This window comes from Saimiri boliviensis, chromosome 7, assembly GCF_048565385.1.
Source record: "Saimiri boliviensis isolate mSaiBol1 chromosome 7, mSaiBol1.pri, whole genome shotgun sequence".
Taxonomy (NCBI): domain Eukaryota; kingdom Metazoa; phylum Chordata; class Mammalia; order Primates; family Cebidae; genus Saimiri; species Saimiri boliviensis.
The window spans coordinates 7,747,816-7,766,387 of NC_133455.1; the positions used below are offsets into that span (position 1 = coordinate 7,747,816).

An 18,572-nucleotide genomic window follows, 5' to 3' on the forward strand; every position below is an offset into this window, starting at 1 on the left:
TGAAGCAACAAAGGTCTACCTCCTACAGGGACACCAGGGTGGGCAGCTCTGCAGGAGAGCACCACCAAGTCTCCTCCGTGAGCTAGAGCATCCCTTCCATGTAAGCCACTACAGAAGGCAGAGAAAGGAAACATACAACCAAAAGAGAGAGAGAGATTGGCCGGGAGCAGTGGCTCACGCCTGTAACCCCGGGACTTTGGGAGGCCGAGGCGGGCGGATTGCCTGAGGTCGGGAGTTTGAGACCAGTCTGATCAATATGGTGAAACCCTGTCTCTACTAAAAATACAAAATTAGCTGGGCATGGCGGTGTATGCCTGTAATCCCAGCTACTCAGGAGGCTGAGGCATGAGAACTGCTTAAACCCGGGAGGCAGAGGTTGATGTGAGCCAAGATTGTGCCATTGCACTCCAGCCTGGACAACAAGAGTGAAACTCTGTCTCCAAAAATAAAAAAAGAGAGAGAGAGAGAGATTACACACCAATGTTACTGACTACAGCAACGGACTAATGAAGGGGGAAATCGGATGATTATCTTGGAAGCTTCTGATAAAAGGCAACATGCTTTCCACCCAAAAAGCTTTAATCAGCTGGAAACTGAAGCAAACTTACTGACAAAAGGTATCTAGCAGACACCTGACAGCACATATCACACTTGATGGTAAATGAGAAGATATCCAGTGAGAAGAGAACACACAAGACACCCATCCTCCACCTGTGCCGAACACGCCCACCTACGCAACAGGGTAGGAACTAGAAACAGCTTGCCCCCTGCACTCAACGCGAACAGCTGCACACAAAACCTGTGAAAATCACCAGAAAAACCATTAGAACAAATCGAAGTTAGGCAAAGTGGCCACATATAACTCAATCCAGCAAAATAAATAGTGCTGTTAAACCCCAGCAATACAGTTTGAAAAGGTAATGGGGGCCGGACGCGGTGGCTCACGCCTATAATCCCAACACTTTGGGAGGCCAAGGCAGGTGGGCTGCCTTGTGTTTCACCTGGCCAACATGGTGAAACACCGTCTCTACTAAAAATACAAAAATTGGGCCGGGCGCGGTGGCTCAAGCCTGTAATCCCAGCACTTTGGGAGGCCGAGGCGGGTGGATCACGAGGTCGAGAGATCGAGACCATCCTGGTCAACATGGTGAAACCCCGTCTCTACTAAAAATACAAAAAATTAGCTGGGCATGGTGGCGCGTGCCTGTAATCCCAGCTACTCAGGAGGCTGAGGCAGGAGAATTGCCTGAACCCAGGAGGCGGAGGTTGCGGTGAGCCGAGATCGCGCCATTGCACTCCAGCCTGGGTAACAAGAGCGAAACTCCGTCTCAAAAAAAAAACAAAAAAAAACAAAAATTAGCCAGGCGTGGTGGCATGTGCCTGTAGTCCCAGCTACGTGGCTGAGACAGAAGAATCGCTTGAACCCGGGAGGCGGAGGTTACGGTGAGCCGAGATCAGAGAGTTGCACTCCAGCCCAGGTGACAGTGAGACTCCGTCTTAAAAAAAAGGTAATGAGAAAAACAAAACAAAATAAAATGAGAAAGTCACTAAAGGATTTTTCTTTTTTTGAGACAGGGTCTTGCACTGTCACCCAGTCTACAGTACAGTAGCCTGATCACAGCTTACTCAAACTCAACCTCCTGGGCTCAGGATCAGGCTGTGCACCACCATGCCCAGATTATTTATTTATTTATTTATTTGTAGAGATAGGGTTTCACCATGTTGCCCAGACTGGTCTCAAACTCCTGGACTCAAGCGATCCATCTGCTTCGGCCTCCTAAAGTGCTGAGATTACAGGTGTGAGCTACCGTGCCAATCCCACTAAAGAATATTTAATCTGGGAGACAGACAGAAGCAAACACTGGTTCAAATCCACTTGTTAAAGGGTATATACTGGATAGTAGAAAGATGAGTAAAGTTTTATTAAAAAAAGAAAGAAGGCCGGGCGCAGTGGCTCAAGCCTGTAACCCCAGCACTTTGGGAGGCCGAGGCGGGTGGATCACGAGGCCGAGGCGGGTGGATCACGAGGTCAAGAGATCAAGACCATCCTGGTCAACATGGTGAAACCCTGTCTCTACTAAAAATACAAAAAACTAGCTGGGCATGGTGGCGCGTGCCTGTAATCCCAGCTACTCAGGAGGCTGAGGCAGGAGAATTGCCTGAACCCAGGAGGCGGAGGTTGCAGTGAGCCGAGATTGTACCATTGCACTCCAGCCTGGGTAACAAGAGCGAAACTCCGCCTCAAAAAAAAAAAAAAAAAAAAAAAAAAAATACCAACCGCCAGGTAGGTGGGAGAGAGGAGAGGCCGTTCTGAACTGAGGACACAGAGTTCAAGAAGCAGGGGCAGGTGGGGTGAGGCCCAGAGGAAGACCTGCTAGCAAGCCCGAGGCCCAGGAGGAAACAGAGGGAGCCGGCCAGGGGGAGCCCTGGAGGTCAGCAGAGAGTTTCCACAGGGAAGCTGGCATCTCAGAGAACTAGCCCAGTACAGGGTGGCAATGATCTCAGGGTGAAAGGACCGAGCCTGCCAGTGATCTCGGGCTCACGTGCCACAGGACCCCAGGCACAGTGACAGTGATCACGCTACAAAGACAAGTGTCTCCGAATCAGAGGTCTGGGCCCTACCCCCATGAAAAGACTCAGGAGTCCTCTGCCACAGCTGAGGTTTTCCTGGCTGGAATATTAGGGGTCAAGATCTCGAGCATCGAAACCAGCTGTCAGCCTGTTCTGGCCCAGGAGAGCTGTTCGAGGATGCTTTCATGTTGTAACAAAACAAACACACCCATGAACATGTGTCTGACCCGAATACGGTGCTTAGCAACCAATCAAGCATTGAAACCAACAGCCAGTGTTGAATCAGGCTGACAGCCACCCAGAGTGAGCGAGAATGGCTGTCCCATTTATACACACACACACACACACACACACACACACACACACACACACACACAGAGCCACCTGAAGGCAGGCTGGGCCCTCTTGTGTGCAGGGATCAGAGGGTGCCCTTCCCTGGCATCTCTGAAGATGGCAAAGGCTCAAAGGTAAACAAAAAACCCAAAGGCATCAAAAGACTCAGGACCTAGAGAACTTGCTAAGGCTGGAAAGGTTGGGAACCCTGAGAACAGAGCACCTCCCCAAACTGGCAATGCCCTCCAAGGCCAAAAGCATTAGTAAGGCAACCTAAGATGCCCAGGCAGCCAGCAGAGAGCGGGCAGAGGGAGGTGGGCAACGGTGGGAGAGAGCCCAGAACAGGGTGGAAGTAAAGCACAGGAAGTGACAAAGCCAGAAACGCATTCCACCAGTGTCACCAAGGAAAGACGGATGCCCAGCCCACTGCGGTCTGTGGCTCTGCAGCAGAGGGTTCCTTCAGCACCCAGCGCAGCCAGCCAAGGAGCTCTCAGTGGGCAGGCGCATGAACCTACAAGAACAATGGTAGGACTCCATCGACAGAGACCAGAAGTCAATGGAGAACGGCAATTTCCCTTTACAATGTTCTCTGTGATTCAAAGAAATATGATTTCAAAACAACAGAAAACATGATTCCAAAGGGAAGATATTCACAGTTCATTGCACTTTCTGAAAAGCACCCCTTACCAAAAACGGGCACCATCTGAAGCTTAACATGGTGATGCCGGAAATTAAAAACGGGACCTCTTTTCAAAGCAGAGATCTGCAAACCAATGCAGGGAACCATCCACCAGCCCAGAACCCAACAGCCTCGGCTCAGTTCCAGCCTCACTTCGTCAGCAGCTCCAGGAATTCATCCCTGTTAGTTTTAGCCCCCGAACAAGGATGGTAAACGGAGGGTCAGCAGAGGCTTTGGTGCAGTTGACCTGTGCCAGGTCCTTACTCAACTCAGACAGCGGGTGTCCAGGTGTGTGTGGCACCAAGCGCTATGCCACATGGCATTCATGCAGGGTCTCCCATGCCGGGTGCACGCAGCCAGGAGCACAGCCCAATAATGCCAGCCATGAAGCCGCCAAACGCTGCTGGACTCCCTGCCAATGGCTGGATCTCACTTCGAGTGTGAGTAATACCCGTCACACACACCCCTGTCTCCGGTAGGATGGAGTCTATACTTCAGACACTAGCAAAATGAGGGACAGAGAGAAGCATCTCAGCAGGAGGGTGGGTGGCCCTGTCATTTTCTGACCTGAGACACAGCTGCAGGACCCGGGACTGTTCTCTTCCCAGAAGCCGGAGGAGTCTCGGGGTGAGCAGAGCCATGCTGCCATCTAGTGCACCCAGCAGCTCGGCCAGCACTTCCCGCTCCAGAGGTGGCTCCGGGAGGCTGTGATTCCATAAAACCCTGGACCAATCCCAGCCAGGTCCCGGAGATCATGTTTGCTACAGAGCCTTGCATCCCTCCTGGGTCCTGCCAGGACCGGCAGATCCTGCCGGACGGGAGTCAGTGGGGAGTGACGTGCATAGAACAATGACCCGGCGAGGCTGGAAGCAGCTGTGGGACAGGCTGGGGGCCAGCCCTGCCGCTGCAGACACGTGGAGTCAGAGGCTCTTCCTCTCTCTACCCGCTGGCTCCAGACGTGACACCAAAGGCCGATTCCAGGAGCTCCGACATCACCTCTCCAGGGGCAGAGGGGTGGGACTCCAGCCGTGGGAAGCCATGATCACTCCCCAGCCACACATGTCTCTTCCAGCCTCTCACAACCCGTTTACAAAAGGTTAAACACGCAGTCACAGTTTAACTCCATACACACCCATCTCCCGACTAGTTAACAGCAGCTACCGCTGACTGGGCTTGCCTGGAGGGTCACACCCTGTCCCTGAATCCACACTAACGGATCCCTGCCGTCCGCACAGGCCCCCTGCAGTTGCACTGACATTGTCAACATTCTCCCTCTGGGGACACCAAGGCGTTGCCCAAGGACACTGATCAAGGAAGCTGCGTGGAGCAGAGGCAGCCTGCCCGCCCGGCCTTGAGCATACCCAGAGGTCCTGCTGCGTCGCCCTGGGGCCCTTTCCTCTGCCCTGGACAGCGTGGCTCAAGGTCGGCTGAGGGGTCTGAGAGCAACAGTGTCCAGGAACCCCACCCCTCCAGACCCTCCCACAAGGACGCCGCTGGCCCCAGCAGCCCAGGCAGCCCCCACAGAGGGCCTTGGGACAGGAGAGGCCACAGGTTGCATTTCTGCCTCAGGTCAGTCCCTGCTGACCTGGGGAGGTCCTGGGGTGAGATGGCCTGGGAAAGAACACAGGAAAGTTCCGGAAGGCAGGGCACAGCCATCCAGCCACGAGTTCGGATCTATAGGCTGGCCACGCCCTCCCCGAATTCAGCAGGGCTCCATCATCAGCCAGGCTGGTGCCGAGGCCTGATACACAGACGGCCAGTCTCATCCTCCAGGCCTGTGTCTGATCTCTCCTTCCATGGTGTGGAGAAAGGAGACTCCTCCTCCAAAACCTTACTGACAGAGCATGCCTCCAAATGGACACAGTTTCTAAGCTCACGCCCAAAAAGCCTCGCCTGTGGACAAGCACAGACACCAACGCCAGGCACTAAGCTCTAAAGGGCCGGTGGCCACACCTGCAGCTGCTGCTGTGGACTGACGGACGGCGCAGGGCCCGGCCCAGAACAGGTGCAGCTGGCACCAGGAGGCGTGGTCAGGGACAAGGACGCCATGTGTCCTCTAACGGGGTCTCCTGGTTCCTGAGGGCCCCTGACACCCAAGGTTCTGCAGCCAGGAGGGGGCCCTGGCTGGGTCGTGGGGGCCCTGGGAAGACCAGCTCTGCAGCTGCTTCACTCGCCCCGTGGAGGAACCGAGAGCCAGGTATCCCCAGCGGGGATCAGCACATGCTTCTGGCTCTGCCTGGGCCGCTCTGGGCAGCTGGACACACCCTAGGGCAGTTTGGGGACAGAGAGGCTGCCCTCCCAGGGTGCCTACACACAACACGAGCACGGGTCCAGAGGAAGGGGCTGGAAACAGCAGAAACCAACACAGCGAGGTCCCGGGGAACTGCTGTGAGCAGGACTTTCAGAACAAACCTAGAAAACTGTCCTCAGAGGACATACACTTGGCAAACCTCATGTGGCCACTAACTCCCAGGTGAGGAAGACGGGGTGACCTCGCTAGACCTTAGCAACACTGGCCGCTGCACCCGCCACCTGCCGGGTCTTCCATGAACACGGTGGGTGGGGAACGTCAGGACTACTTGAAAGAAAGAACCAGGTGGGGCACGGTGCCTCACACCTGTAATCTCAGCATTTTGGGATGCCAAGGCAGGTGGATCACAAAGTCAGGAGTTCAAGACCAGCCTGGCCAATATGGTGAAACTGTAACTCTACTAAAAATACAAAAACTAGCAGGGCATGGTGGCTGGCGCCTGTAATCCCAGCTACTCGGGAGGCTGAGGCAGGAGAATCCCTTGAACCCGGAAGGTGGAATTTGCAGTGAGCCAAGAGTGTGCCATTGTAATCCAGCCTGGGCGACAGAGCAAGACTGTCTTTCCATCTTGTAAAAAAAAAAAGGAAGAGCCGGGCGCGGTGGCTCAAGCCTGTAATCCCAGCACTTTGGGAGGCCGAGGCGGGTGGATCACGAGGTCGAGAGATCGAGACCATCCTGGTCAACAAGGTGAAACCCCGTCTCTACTAAAAATACAAAAAATTAGCTGGGCATGGTGGCGCGTGCCTGTAATCCCAGCCACTCAGGAGGCTGAGGCAGGAGAATTGCCTGAACCCAGGAGGCGGAGGTTGCGGTGAGCCGAGATCGCGCCATTGCACTCCAGCCTGGGTAACAAGAGCGAAGCGAAACTCCGTCTCCAAAAAAAAAAAAAAAAAAAAAAAAAAAGGAAGAACGAGACCCAGGTCTTTCTGGCTCCTTATCTCCCCACAGAGGCCGCTGCAACACCACCTCCTCCTGCTGGGCTCACGCTGCTGTCCAGCTCCCCGGGAATTCCACCCATACTGCCCCTGCCCAGGATGCTCACAGCGCACGGGGTGCCCCCTCTGCCACAGACCCTGACTCACATTCACACCGAAGTCGGGGGACGTGGAGCTCCAGATGGCGCCGATGCTTGCCGCGGCCAGCATCGCCTCGACCGCGTGCTCACTGTTGGGTAAATAACCTGCGGAGAGGACACGGGAAGAAGCCTTGGGTTCAGGGTGTGTGAGATGGAGGCAGCAGGGGTCCTAAAGGTTCCTCTGAGAGCCAGGGCCAGCGTGGGAGGGTGGACTGGCCCTGAACTGTCTGAGGATCACGACCACCTCCCCCCGCCCAGCTGAACTGCCTGTTGCCCACCAGGCCCCTGCAGTCCATTCTCCATGCTCTGATGAGAGTGACCCTGTGGCCTCTCCTCCCTCTGCTCCCCGTCCCTCCTGGGATCTGGTTGCAGCAGACTTCTTCCCACTCCTCACTTGTCCTAATCGTCTCCTGCCTCAGGGCCTTTGCACAGCTGTCTGATCTGCTGAAAACCTCCGCGCCCACCAGCCGCCTCTACTCAGCGTACACTCAGCCTGCAGCTCTTCACTCAAACGAAACTTCATCAGAGCAGCCTTCTCCAAGGCCATCTTGCCCCCAACCCTGTGAACTCAGGTCCCCCAACTAGTCACCTGCAAAGCACACTGTATTTCTTCTTCACCACCAAACTGACTGTAACTGCAAATGAATAATCACCTGTGTAACTGGTCATTTAGTATCTGGTTCTCACAAGAGCACTCGGACTTTGCCTGTCTTGTTCTTTGCTTTGCTAAATGCCTTTTACCATGCCCTGCACGGCAAGGGTCCTCAGGTATTTGCTGGCTGGCAGATGGATGGAAGGATGAATGGAATCACATGGATGGATATAAAGACAGATGGATAGACGGAAGGAAAGAAGGATGAATGGATGGATGAGGGATGAGGGATAATGAACGGAAGATGGATGGATGCCAGATGGAGGATAAATGGATGGATAGATGGATGATGGGTGCATAGGTAGGTAGAGAGAAGAATGTATAGACAGATGGATGGATGGATGGATAGTTGGATGGATGATGTACGAGGGATGCAGAATGGATGGGTGAATGGGTAGATGATGGGTGGAGGATAAATGAATGGATGGACAGATGGATGATGGGTAAACGGGCAGATGGAGAGAAGAATGCAGAGATAGTTGGATGGATGGTTGGAAAAATGATGGATGAGGAATGAAAAATGAAAGATGGGTGGATAAATGGGTAGATAATGGGTGGAAGATGGATGGATAGATGGATGATGGATGGATGGGTAGGTGAAAAGAAGGATGGATGGGGAGATGGACGGGTTGATGGATGGATGGACGGACGGGTGGACTAAGGCATGGCTGGGTGGATGGCTTGAGAGGAGAAGGAATGAAGAACCCAAGCAGTAGTCAGGCCTCTACGGGGCAGAGGTCCTCTGGCCCTCCCCCTAGCAGGCTGGCTTTCATGACGACAGAAGCAGGGAATCCTCATGGCCACAGAGACTGTGATCCATCAACCAGATCACTCTACACACTCCAGAGGAAAGGATCTGCAGAGTCGAGCAGAAGGCAGTCGGGAGACCAAGGGCCGCAGCCGAGGCCTCATCAGAGCAAGGTGCAGCTGCCCAGATGCTCCCCAGGGGTCCCTGGTCAGCCGGCTCCCTTTGTCCCTCCTTCTCCCCCACGCAGTGGGTATTTCTGTTTGTCTGGATTCACACACATTTCCCCGGCTGGGCCATAAGCATCCAAGGGGCGAGGGTCACACCCCATGGGTTTCCACCGCATCCGACAGATGGCTGGCGTTTGCTGAGTTTGCCTTGAAGATGAGACTTGGCTGAGTGTCAGCTGAAGCATCTCAACACTGTCAGCCCAGGGGGCAGGGCAGGACTCAGCAGGGGAGGCTGCGTAGCCAGCTGACTCCATGCAGCTGACAAACGGGGAGGAGCCGGCCCTTCTCCTGCAGCACATCATACGCCAACCCTGGGGACCACTTCACAGACAAAGGAAAACGGAGCGAGGCACGGCTTTAACTCCATCTTTCGAAGACTCTAAAGCACCCAACCCCAATAATCCTGAGAATCATTTTCTAGTGTTTTCTGGGAAACTCAAAGTCCCAATCCTAGTAACTGTGATCAGGCCAAATTGGTATCCAACTGAGACCCACAAAATGTCTGGGGAACAGGGACCAGCTCAGCTCTGAAGGGTCCAGGGCACTGGAGCCAGGCATCTCCTCAAAGAAAGCCCAGCCCAGAGGAACCCTGGTTGGCCCCAGTATAACCTGTTCTTTCTTTCCTTCACTCAGAAATGTTTCCTTCAAAAGGAGATTTTTTGAAATGAGAATTGGAGGGAAGAAAAAAGCTGGAGACCAGAACATTTTGCATTCCTACGCAAGACCTTAAAGGGTACAGATTAAATCAGACCAAGAAGAACCCAAAAGAAGTGAGGTTTCAGCCTCAAAAATGCCTGCTTTGCAGCTGGACACAGTGGCTCACCCCTGTAATCCCAACATTTTTGGAGGCCAAAGCAGCAGGATCGCTGGAGTCCAGGAGTTTAGACCAGCCTGGGCAACATGGCGAGGCCCTGTCTCTACCAAAAATAGAAAAATTAGCCAGGCACGGTAGCACGCACCTATAGTCCCAGCTACTCAAGACACTGAGGTGGGAGGATCCCCTGGAGCCCAGGAGTTTGAGGCTGCAGTGAGCCATGATCACACCACTGCAGTCCAGCCTGGGCAACAGAGTGAGCCCTTGTCTCAAAATGAAAAAAGAAAGCCTGCTCTGATCATCAGCCCAATTCCCACAGTCCTTCATTCAATAAACACTTCTTAGATGCTGCCTGGGGCCAGGCACTCTTCACAAAGTAACATACAGCCATGAGGAGAAAATAAAGCCCCTGCCCTCTACTACCGAGGACACATGTGCACACACAGGATCCCCGAAATGTCAAGTGAGCCATGAGGGCTACAAAGAAAGCAGGTGCAGGATGAGCGTGACGTACTTTTCGAAGGCTAAGCAGGTACGGCCTCTGAGAAGGTAACGTTTGGGCAGCAACCTCGACGAACCAGGGTGAACCCCGACGACAGGCAGGAGAACAGGCCACCAAGGCTTGAGACAGGAGGCAGCCGGCATGCCCATCCCTAGATTCCTCTCTGGTCAGCTAACGCACACTGGGCACTAACTGCATGCCCCGTCCTGTTACTCCAGGAGGAGACAGAGCAGGGGAGGGGCCTGACGCACAGGATTCTTGGTTCAGCCGTTTACTGCACTCACAGACAACAAGGCCACCCAGCTCCTCCTGCCTCTTTGCAAACAAGCTGATTTTTGCAAAAGTAATTTGCAATTTGCAGTAAGTTCCCCGTGCCAAACACCAAGGCTCTAGCAAGCCCCTCCCCAGTGGCTTTTCCTGCCACCCGCCTCCTGCGGTCCTTGTCCCATAATGTGGAAGGGAGAGGGAGGGAAGTCGGGAGCCCTCACCACCAGGGCTGCACTGGAAGATAAATCGCCTTCGTCTGCACCTGCGCATCGCCATGTACACACCTGCCTGCATCTCAATTCACTAACGAGTTGCTTGGAGCAAAGAACAGGTCCACGTACAGGCCTTTACATTTGTCCAGAAGTCAGGGGGAAAGGAAAATTGTAAGAAAAATACCTAAGTAGTTCTTAGTGGGAAATCCTCACTAGCTACCCCAGGGAACAAAGGAGGAGCCACACCTCATGCTCTGCAGATTCCAACCCCAGCTCCTTCCAGAAGAGTCCTCACGTGGGGCCTGCTCTTCGCTCCTACATCCCTTGCTTCGTGGCTCTGAAGGGCGGTCAGAACGGACCAGCACCTCAAGAAACGAGGCAGAGCAGAAGGTGGGCAAGGCCTTTGGGATGAGACCTGGGCACCTGCCTCACCTCCCGCACTCCACGTTCCACCCCACAGAGCTCCCGTGGCCCCGTGACACCTCCCACCAGCTGCCCAGGCCTCTGCCCAGGCCGCTGCTGCTGCCCGGACCGCCCTTTCCTGCCCTGCCTGGCTGCAGGGCTAACTCGTAAAGGCACCTGCATTCTTCTGGCAAACCAACATTGAACGGTTTGAATCTGGCAAACCAACACTGAACATCAATCTCTTGATGTTCCTGGAATTGTTTTAGGCTCTGGGACAAAGCAGGGCACAAAGCAAAGCAAATTCCTGCCTTTGCAGGGCAGGGTAATTTTTCAGCGATTTTCCTTCGTCTATTTTTTGCCTTGCATGTAGAATCCAAGTCCCACAGGGTAATATGACAGGACTCCCCCTTGTTCAAAAGTCGTCTTGACCTTCACACTACCCACTCTAGCTTGATCTCCTCCCTCAAACCATCACCAGCACCCAAAATACTTACCAACGACCCGATCTCCTTTCTTCACACCCATTTTCCTCATTGCTGCTGCAAACAAAGCCACTTCTCTCCTCAGCTCTTCAAAAGTCACCTTCACAATTTCCTCTTTGCCTTCCCCTGGGAAGAGAAAAAGGGTAAATTGTACATAGGCCACTGCAAAAAGAAAGTGTGCAAGCCACAGACACTGAATGAAAAATCCCACCTGTTTTAATGCAGGTTATTAACCCACACCCAGGGTAAACAGATGCAGGGAACACAAGCTAAGATACAGGTCAACTCAACTTCACGCAGAAGAAAGGCTGTGTGAGAGTCACCCGAGGAAACACAGTAACATGTGCTGTGCAAAGATTCTCTATTAGGCCGGGTGCAGCGGTTCACGCCTATGATCTCAGCACTTCTGAAGGCTGAGGTGGGAAGACTGCTTGAGCCCAGGAGTTCAAGATCAGCCCAGGCAACAGAGGGAGCCCTCCATCTCTACCAAAAACGTAAAAATTAGCCAGGAATGATGGCACGCATCTGTAGTCCCAGCTACTCAGGAGGCTGAGGTGGGAGAATCATATGAGCTATGATCACAGCACTGACCTCCAGCCTGGGCAACAGAGCAAGAACCTGTCTCAAAATAAATTTTAAAAAAATAAGATTTTCGCCGGGCGCAGTGGCTCACGCCTGTAATCCCAGCACTTTGGGAGGCCGAGGCGGGCGGATCACAAGGTCAAGAGATCGAGACCATCCTGGTCAACATGGCGAAACCCCGTCTCTACTAAAAATACAAAAAATTAGCTGGGCATGGTGGTGCGTGCCTGTAATCCCAGCTACTCAGGAGGCTGAGGCAGGAGAATTGCCTGAACCCAGGAGGCGGAGGTTGCGGTGAGCCGAGATCATGCCATTGCACTCCAGCCTGGGTAACAAGAGCGAAACTCCGTCTCAAAAAAAAAAAAAATAATAAGATTTTCTGGCCGGGCGCGGTGGCTCAAGCTTGTAATCCCAGCACTTTGGGAGGCCGAGGCGGATGGATCACGAGGTCGAGAGATCGACACCATCCTGGTCAACATGGTGAAACCCCGTCTCTACTAAAAATACAAAAAATTAGCTGGGCATGGTGGCACGTGCCTGTAATCCCAGCTACTCAGGAGGCTGAGGCAGGAGAATTGCCTGAGCCCAGGAGGCGGAGGTTGCGGTGAGCTGAGATCGCGCCATTGCACTCCAGCCTGGGTAACAAGAGCGAAACTCCGTCTCAAAAAAAAAAAAAAAAAAAGATTTTCTACTGGGAATGCTTTTATTAACTGAAGAATCCTCTGATTATAATCGTAGGGGTTTTTTAAATTTTGAAATAATTACAGACTCACAAGAAGCTACAAAGAAAGTACAGAGAGGTCCCATGTCCCCCTCACCCAGCTTCCCCAGTGGTTACATCCTCCATAACTACAGTACACCAGCAACGCCAGGAAACAACACTCATGTGCATGGTTCAACAAAACAGCCGTGGATGCAATTTGCATGTGGGTGCAATGTGCATATGTGTGGTTTCCCGAAACAGACGTGGAGGCAACATGTATGTACGTGGTTCCAGGAAACAGACGTGGATGTAACATGCATGTGTCCTCACTGCAATTTGATGAGTGACCACCCAGCTAAGCCACTGCTGGATTTGTAACCCACAGAAACTGGGAGGTAAGAAATGCCTGTTCTAAGCTATGGCTTTCAGGTAATCTGTGACATGGAAAGATAACCAATACAAGTAAGACTCAGTGTCACGAAGGTACAGGAAAATGATCCGAAGATAATTTCTATAGCACAGAAGTTATCCTTTGACCATTACTCTTGATGCAAAAATTTTGCTCCTGATCGATCATCACTTTTCTGTCCTTTTTTTTGAGATGGAGTCTCACTCTTTCACCAGGCTGGAGAGTACAATGGTGTGATCTCGGTTCACTGCAACTTCTGCCTCCCATGTTCAAGTGATTATCCTGCCTCAGCCTCCCGAGTAGCTGGGACTACAGGTGGGCACCACCACACCTAGTTAATTTTTTTTTTTTTTTTTTTTTTTTGTATTTTTAGTAGAGACAGAGTTTCAGCATGTTGGCCAGGATGGTCTTGATCTCTTGACCTCATGATCCACCCACCTGAGCCTCCCAAAGTGCTGAAATTACAGGTGTGAGCCATCGTGCCCGACTGGTCATCACTTTTCAATTCTATAACATGAATTATTTCTTTTCCAAAGTGAATAAACATCCTGATTTCCCTTTGGCATAAATCTGGCTTTTTCTAGCCAGTTGTTATAGCTTATACCTGTAATCCCAGCACTTTGAGAGGCTAAGATAGGAGGATCGCTTGAACCCAGGAGTTCAAGACCAACCTAGGCAACATAGGGAGGACCCCATCTCTTAAAAAAAAAAAAATTGAAATAGCCAGCCATGGTGGCGCATGCCTGTTACTTGGGAGGCTGTTACTTGGGAGGTTGAAGTGGTAGAATCGCTTGAATCCAGATCAAGTGGGCAGAGAGTCGTGACTGCACCACTGCACTCCAGTCTGGGCAACAGATCAAGACCGTGTCTCAAAAAAAAAAAAAAAAAATCAGGCTGGGAATGGTGGCTCACACATGTAATCTCAGCACTTTGGGAAGCCGAGCCATGTGGATCACTTGAGGTCAGGAGTTCAAGATCAGCCTGGCCAATATGGTGGAACCCCATCTCTAATAAAAACACAAAATGAGCAGGGCATGCTGGCATGTGCCTGTAATCCCAGCTACTCAGGAGGCTGAGGCAGGAGAAAATCTTGAACCCAGGAGACAGAGAGGCTGCAGTAAGCAGAGCTCACACCATTACATTCCAGCCTGGGCAACAAGAGTGAAACTCCATCTCAAAAAAAAAAAAAAATCATTTTTTGTTCCTATCTGCCTAGAGTGGTAAGAGTTTCCCCTTCATCCTTTCCTAGCTGCCCTGGGGCAGCCTTTTCCTTACCTCTCCCACATTCCCAGCCCAGGTAACTTTCTATCGTATGAAAATATTCGTAAACCTGATAGCTACTCTTCACGAACGAAACGTGCTGTGCAGACAGCTATTCTAACCATCTCAATACCGATGGGCTGATGCATGTTGTTTGCTCCCCTCGCCGGAGTGTGAAGGCAACTGTGCGCGCGTGCGCGCACGCGCGCGCACACACACACACACACATATACACATATTTTTAAGTAGGGCATCGTGTGGCTTTGACGGGGATCATCCATAGGAGAGATGAGTTCTGCTGAGAATGCCTGAATGAGCACGCAGCAGAGCGCAAGCACGCAGCTGGGTAAATAAGTCAGGAAACATGCAGAAAACCAAACACAATGATCTTAAAGCCCCCAAGCCAATAATCAGCTGCTCAGGTCCTGCTTAAGTAAGGCTCCAATTTGTAAACTAACTGTGATCACTGGCTGGAGGGTATTTATTCCCAATGCAAACACAAGGAAGGGAAAAGCTCATGAAAAGAAGGGGCTCTGGTGGGTGAGGTGGCTCATGCCTGTAAGTCCAGCACTTTGGAGGCTGAGATGGGCAGATCATTGAAGGTCAGGAGTTCGAGACCAGCCTGGCAAACATGGTGAAACCCCAACTCTACTAAAAATACAAAAATTAGCTGGATGTGGTGGCGCAGGCGTGCAACTCTAGCTACTCAGGAGGCTGAGGTGGAAGGATTGTGTGAACTAGGGAGGTGGAGGTTGCAGTGACCTGTGATTAAGACACTGCACTCCAGCCTGGGTGACAGAGCTGGACCCCGTCGCAAAAAGAAAAAAGAAAAAAAAGAAGAAGGGGCTAAAATATTTAAAAGGGAAGAGAAGGTGGGAGTAAAGAGGAGAGACGTTAAGGTAAAGGAACTGGGGTGTGAAACAGACACAGAATTATAACCCTACCGCCTTAACCCACCCTCGAGACAGGGCTGGGTTTAAAAAAATAAAAGGCAACTGGCTGAGCTCAGCCCACACAGTATATAACTGAGAGAGAGAGACACCCCACCCAGTTCAGTCTCTACCCAGACACCCATATTACAAGTTCCGGGAAGACTGGCTTATTCCATCACTAGGACTCAAGTATATTACCAATTTTTAGTTTTGGGGCTTTGGTTTTTTAAGAAGATTCACATTTGACAGTTTCTACTTTCCAGGAGAAACCAGGACCTCATGAAGCGTCTGAGACACTGGGTTGAAGCACACATATTTAAAGGGACCAGGAAAAGAAAAGAGACACAGCGTTCTCATTCTCTGTCGCAGGATTACGAAAGAGGTGACTGGGTTGACTGGGTTGCCACCCTAGGGACATCCCTACATGCATTGCTGTGCCTGGGGCAGGCCAGCCTCATAGGAGCCTCTGAGGGATCAGTAAAACATGGTCTATCCATACTGTGGAAGATTATCAGGACACAAAACAAATGAAATAATGATATATGCTACAGTATGGATGAACACTGGTGACACTGTGCTGAGCAAAAGCAACCAGTCACAAAAGGTCACATATTGTGTGATCCAGTTATACGACATGACCACAACAGGGAAATCCATGGAGGAAAGCAGACAGGTGGGCGCCAGGAGCTGGGAAGGCAGGAATGGGGAGCGACTGCTAACTGGAATGAGGTTTCCTTTCAGAAAACGGAAATGTTCTGGAATTAAAGGTGGTGGCTGCACAATCTCTTGAAAGTGCTAAAAACCACTGAGCTGTGTGCTTGAAAAGGGTATTTCTGTGGTATATGAATTATATGCCAATTGGAAAAAAAGACCTGGCTGGGCGTGGTGGCTCATGCCTGCAATCCCAGCATTTATGGAGGTCAAAGTAGGTGGATTGCTTCAACCCAGGAGATCGAGACCAGCCTGGGCAACATGGTGAAACTTCATTTCTACAAAAAAGCTTAAAAAAAATTAGCCTGGCTGGGCATGGTGGCTCATACTTATAATTCCAGCACTTTGGGAGGCCAACACAGGCAGATCACAAGGTCAAGAGTTCAAGACCAACCTGACCAACACAGTGAAACCCCATCTCTACTAAAAGCACAAATATTAGCTGGGCATGGTGGTGCACGCCTGTAGTCCCAGCTATTTGGGACGCTGAGGCAGGAGAATCACCTGAACACGGGAGGCAGAGGTTGCAGTGAGCCAAGATTGTACTACTGCTCTCCAGCCTGGGTGACAAAGCAAGATTCCATCTCAAAAAAAAAAAAAAAAAAATTAGCCAGACACAGTGGTGCACACCTGTGGTCCCAGCTATTCAAGAGGCTGAGATGGGAGGATCACTTGAGCCTGGGAAGTCAATACTGCAGCGAGCCACAATCATGCCACTGCACTCCAGCCTGGGCAACAGAGTGAGACCCTGTCTCAAAAAAAAAAAAAAAAAAAAGAAAGAAAGAAAAAAAAGAATCTTTAACTCCTGCCACTCCCCTTCCCAGAGCCTGGGCCACAGAGTCTCCCACCTGGGTCTGCCTCAGACTAATGTCTGAAGATTCACAGGGACATGCCGTGGGCCTGCCTAGTTACGCAGGCAGATGCTCCTGAAACACGGATGTAAACCAAGCCTTCTTCTGAAACAGTGAGGGAATCACCAGACTTTAAAGAATGTAAAGAAGCCAGGCGCAGTGGCTCAAGCCTGTAATCCCAGCACTTTGGGAGGCCGAGGTGGGTGGATCACGAGGTCAAGAGATCGAGACCATCCTGGTCAACATGGTGAAACCCCGTCTCTACTAAAAATACAAAAAAAATTAGCTGGGCATGGTGGCGCGTGCCTGTAATCCCAGCTACTCAGGAGGCTGAGGCAGGAGAATTGCCTGAACCCAGGAGGCGGAGGTTGCGGTGAGCCAAGATCACGCCATTGCACTCCAGCCTGGGTAACAAGAGCGAAACTCCGTCTCAAAAAAAAAAAGAATGTAAAGAAATCCTGGAGGAGTGTCCTCACTGATCCAACTTTATGAAGCTGGGACTTACTATCATGATTTTCCTGAAAGTCTGGTATCACTGTGGACACTTCCACGAGTCCCAGATTCTTGCCTCTGAGCCACCTCTGCCACTGCCAGAGGGTAATGCTAGGGATGCAGAGATGGGGCAGCCTCCTAAGTCTCCTTTCCCATGATGTAATCCCTTCCCGTTCTCCACCAGCAGCCAGGTCACCGTGGAAGAGGACGGCCCACTGCCCCTCACACCCTGCACGCTCCTGGACCCACCGCCGAGGCCCCCAGCTCAGCCTTCCTGGCTGTTCCCCACAGCCCTAGAGCTTCCTCCAGCCCAAGGCCTTCTTCTGGCTGTTCCCTGTGCCTGGGAACGTGTTGGCAGAGGTCGGGGGAGGAGATTCCAGGTACAGGGGACAGCCAGAGGAAGGCTGCTGCTTTTTGTTCTTCAAGTTTCTGCTCAGATCTCACCTCCTTCAAACAGGCTTTCCCTGGCAGCCCTGTCTAAAACAGCCCTGCACCCCACCCCATCATCCCTTTCCCATCACGATGCTGTATTTATTCTTCCAAGCACTAAGCGCTATCTGGAATTTTATTCTAGGTTTCCCTACTTATTGTTAAACCACCACGCTTTCCCCCCAGAACATCACCCCACCCCCCAGAGCAAGGAGCTGTCTATCCCACTCAACTCTGTCTTCTTGCACAGAGGAGGCATTTGATATTCATCTGAGGAATGAGAGGATGAAAAGGCAGGCGGGCACACAACGAAGACGGGAGAGCCACTTGGAGCCCTGTTCCCAGGCCACCCATCTACTCCACCCTGACTGTGTCAAGGCTGGGAACCAAGGAGAGGAGAATGGAACACTGAACAGCCTGGCTGGTACATCAATACTTTGCTCCATGACTTCACCAGGAATGCGCACTAGAAATGACCAGGGGCGGTAGCTCACACCTGTAATCCCAGCACTTTGGGAGGTCAAGGCGGGTGGATCACAAGGTCAGGAGTTCAAGACCAGCTTGGCTAAGATGGTGAAACCCCAACTCTACTAAAAATATAAAAATTAGCCAGGCATGGTGGCAGGCGCCTGTAGTTCCAGCTTACTCAGGAGGGTGAGGCAGGAGAATCACCTGAACCCAGAAACAGAGATTGCAGCAAACCAAGACCACTGCATTCCAGCCTGGGTGACACAGAAAGACTCCATCTCAAAAAAAAAAAAAAAAATGCCAACACAGAGACTCATTTTGGCATTTAATACAGACTGCCAACTGCTGCTGTGTATATTGGCCTTATTTACATGATTAGAATATAACATCCTGGAGGCAGATCATAACTTCAGTTTCTTTTTGAGTCTTACATTGCAAGATGTCTTAGACAAAAATG

At 51.7% G+C, this 18,572-nt stretch overlaps 1 protein-coding gene across 6 annotated transcripts in view; it reads right to left on the reverse strand.

The window, feature by feature from the left end:
- Nucleotides 1-18,572, reverse strand: part of AACS (acetoacetyl-CoA synthetase) — a 78,770-nt gene that overhangs the window by 46,817 nt on the left and 13,381 nt on the right. For all 6 annotated transcript variants that reach the window (XR_012518314.1, XM_074402036.1, XM_074402035.1 and 3 more), the window contains exons 4-5: nt 11,291-11,404; nt 6,977-7,074 (exon numbers count right to left, since the gene is read on the reverse strand). Coding sequence is in view for 5 of the 6 variants with exons in the window: in XM_074402036.1 (XP_074258137.1) it covers nt 6,977-7,074; nt 11,291-11,404 (212 nt within the window). In the remaining variant the exon portion in view is untranslated. The remainder of the gene's footprint in view (nt 1-6,976; nt 7,075-11,290; nt 11,405-18,572) is intronic.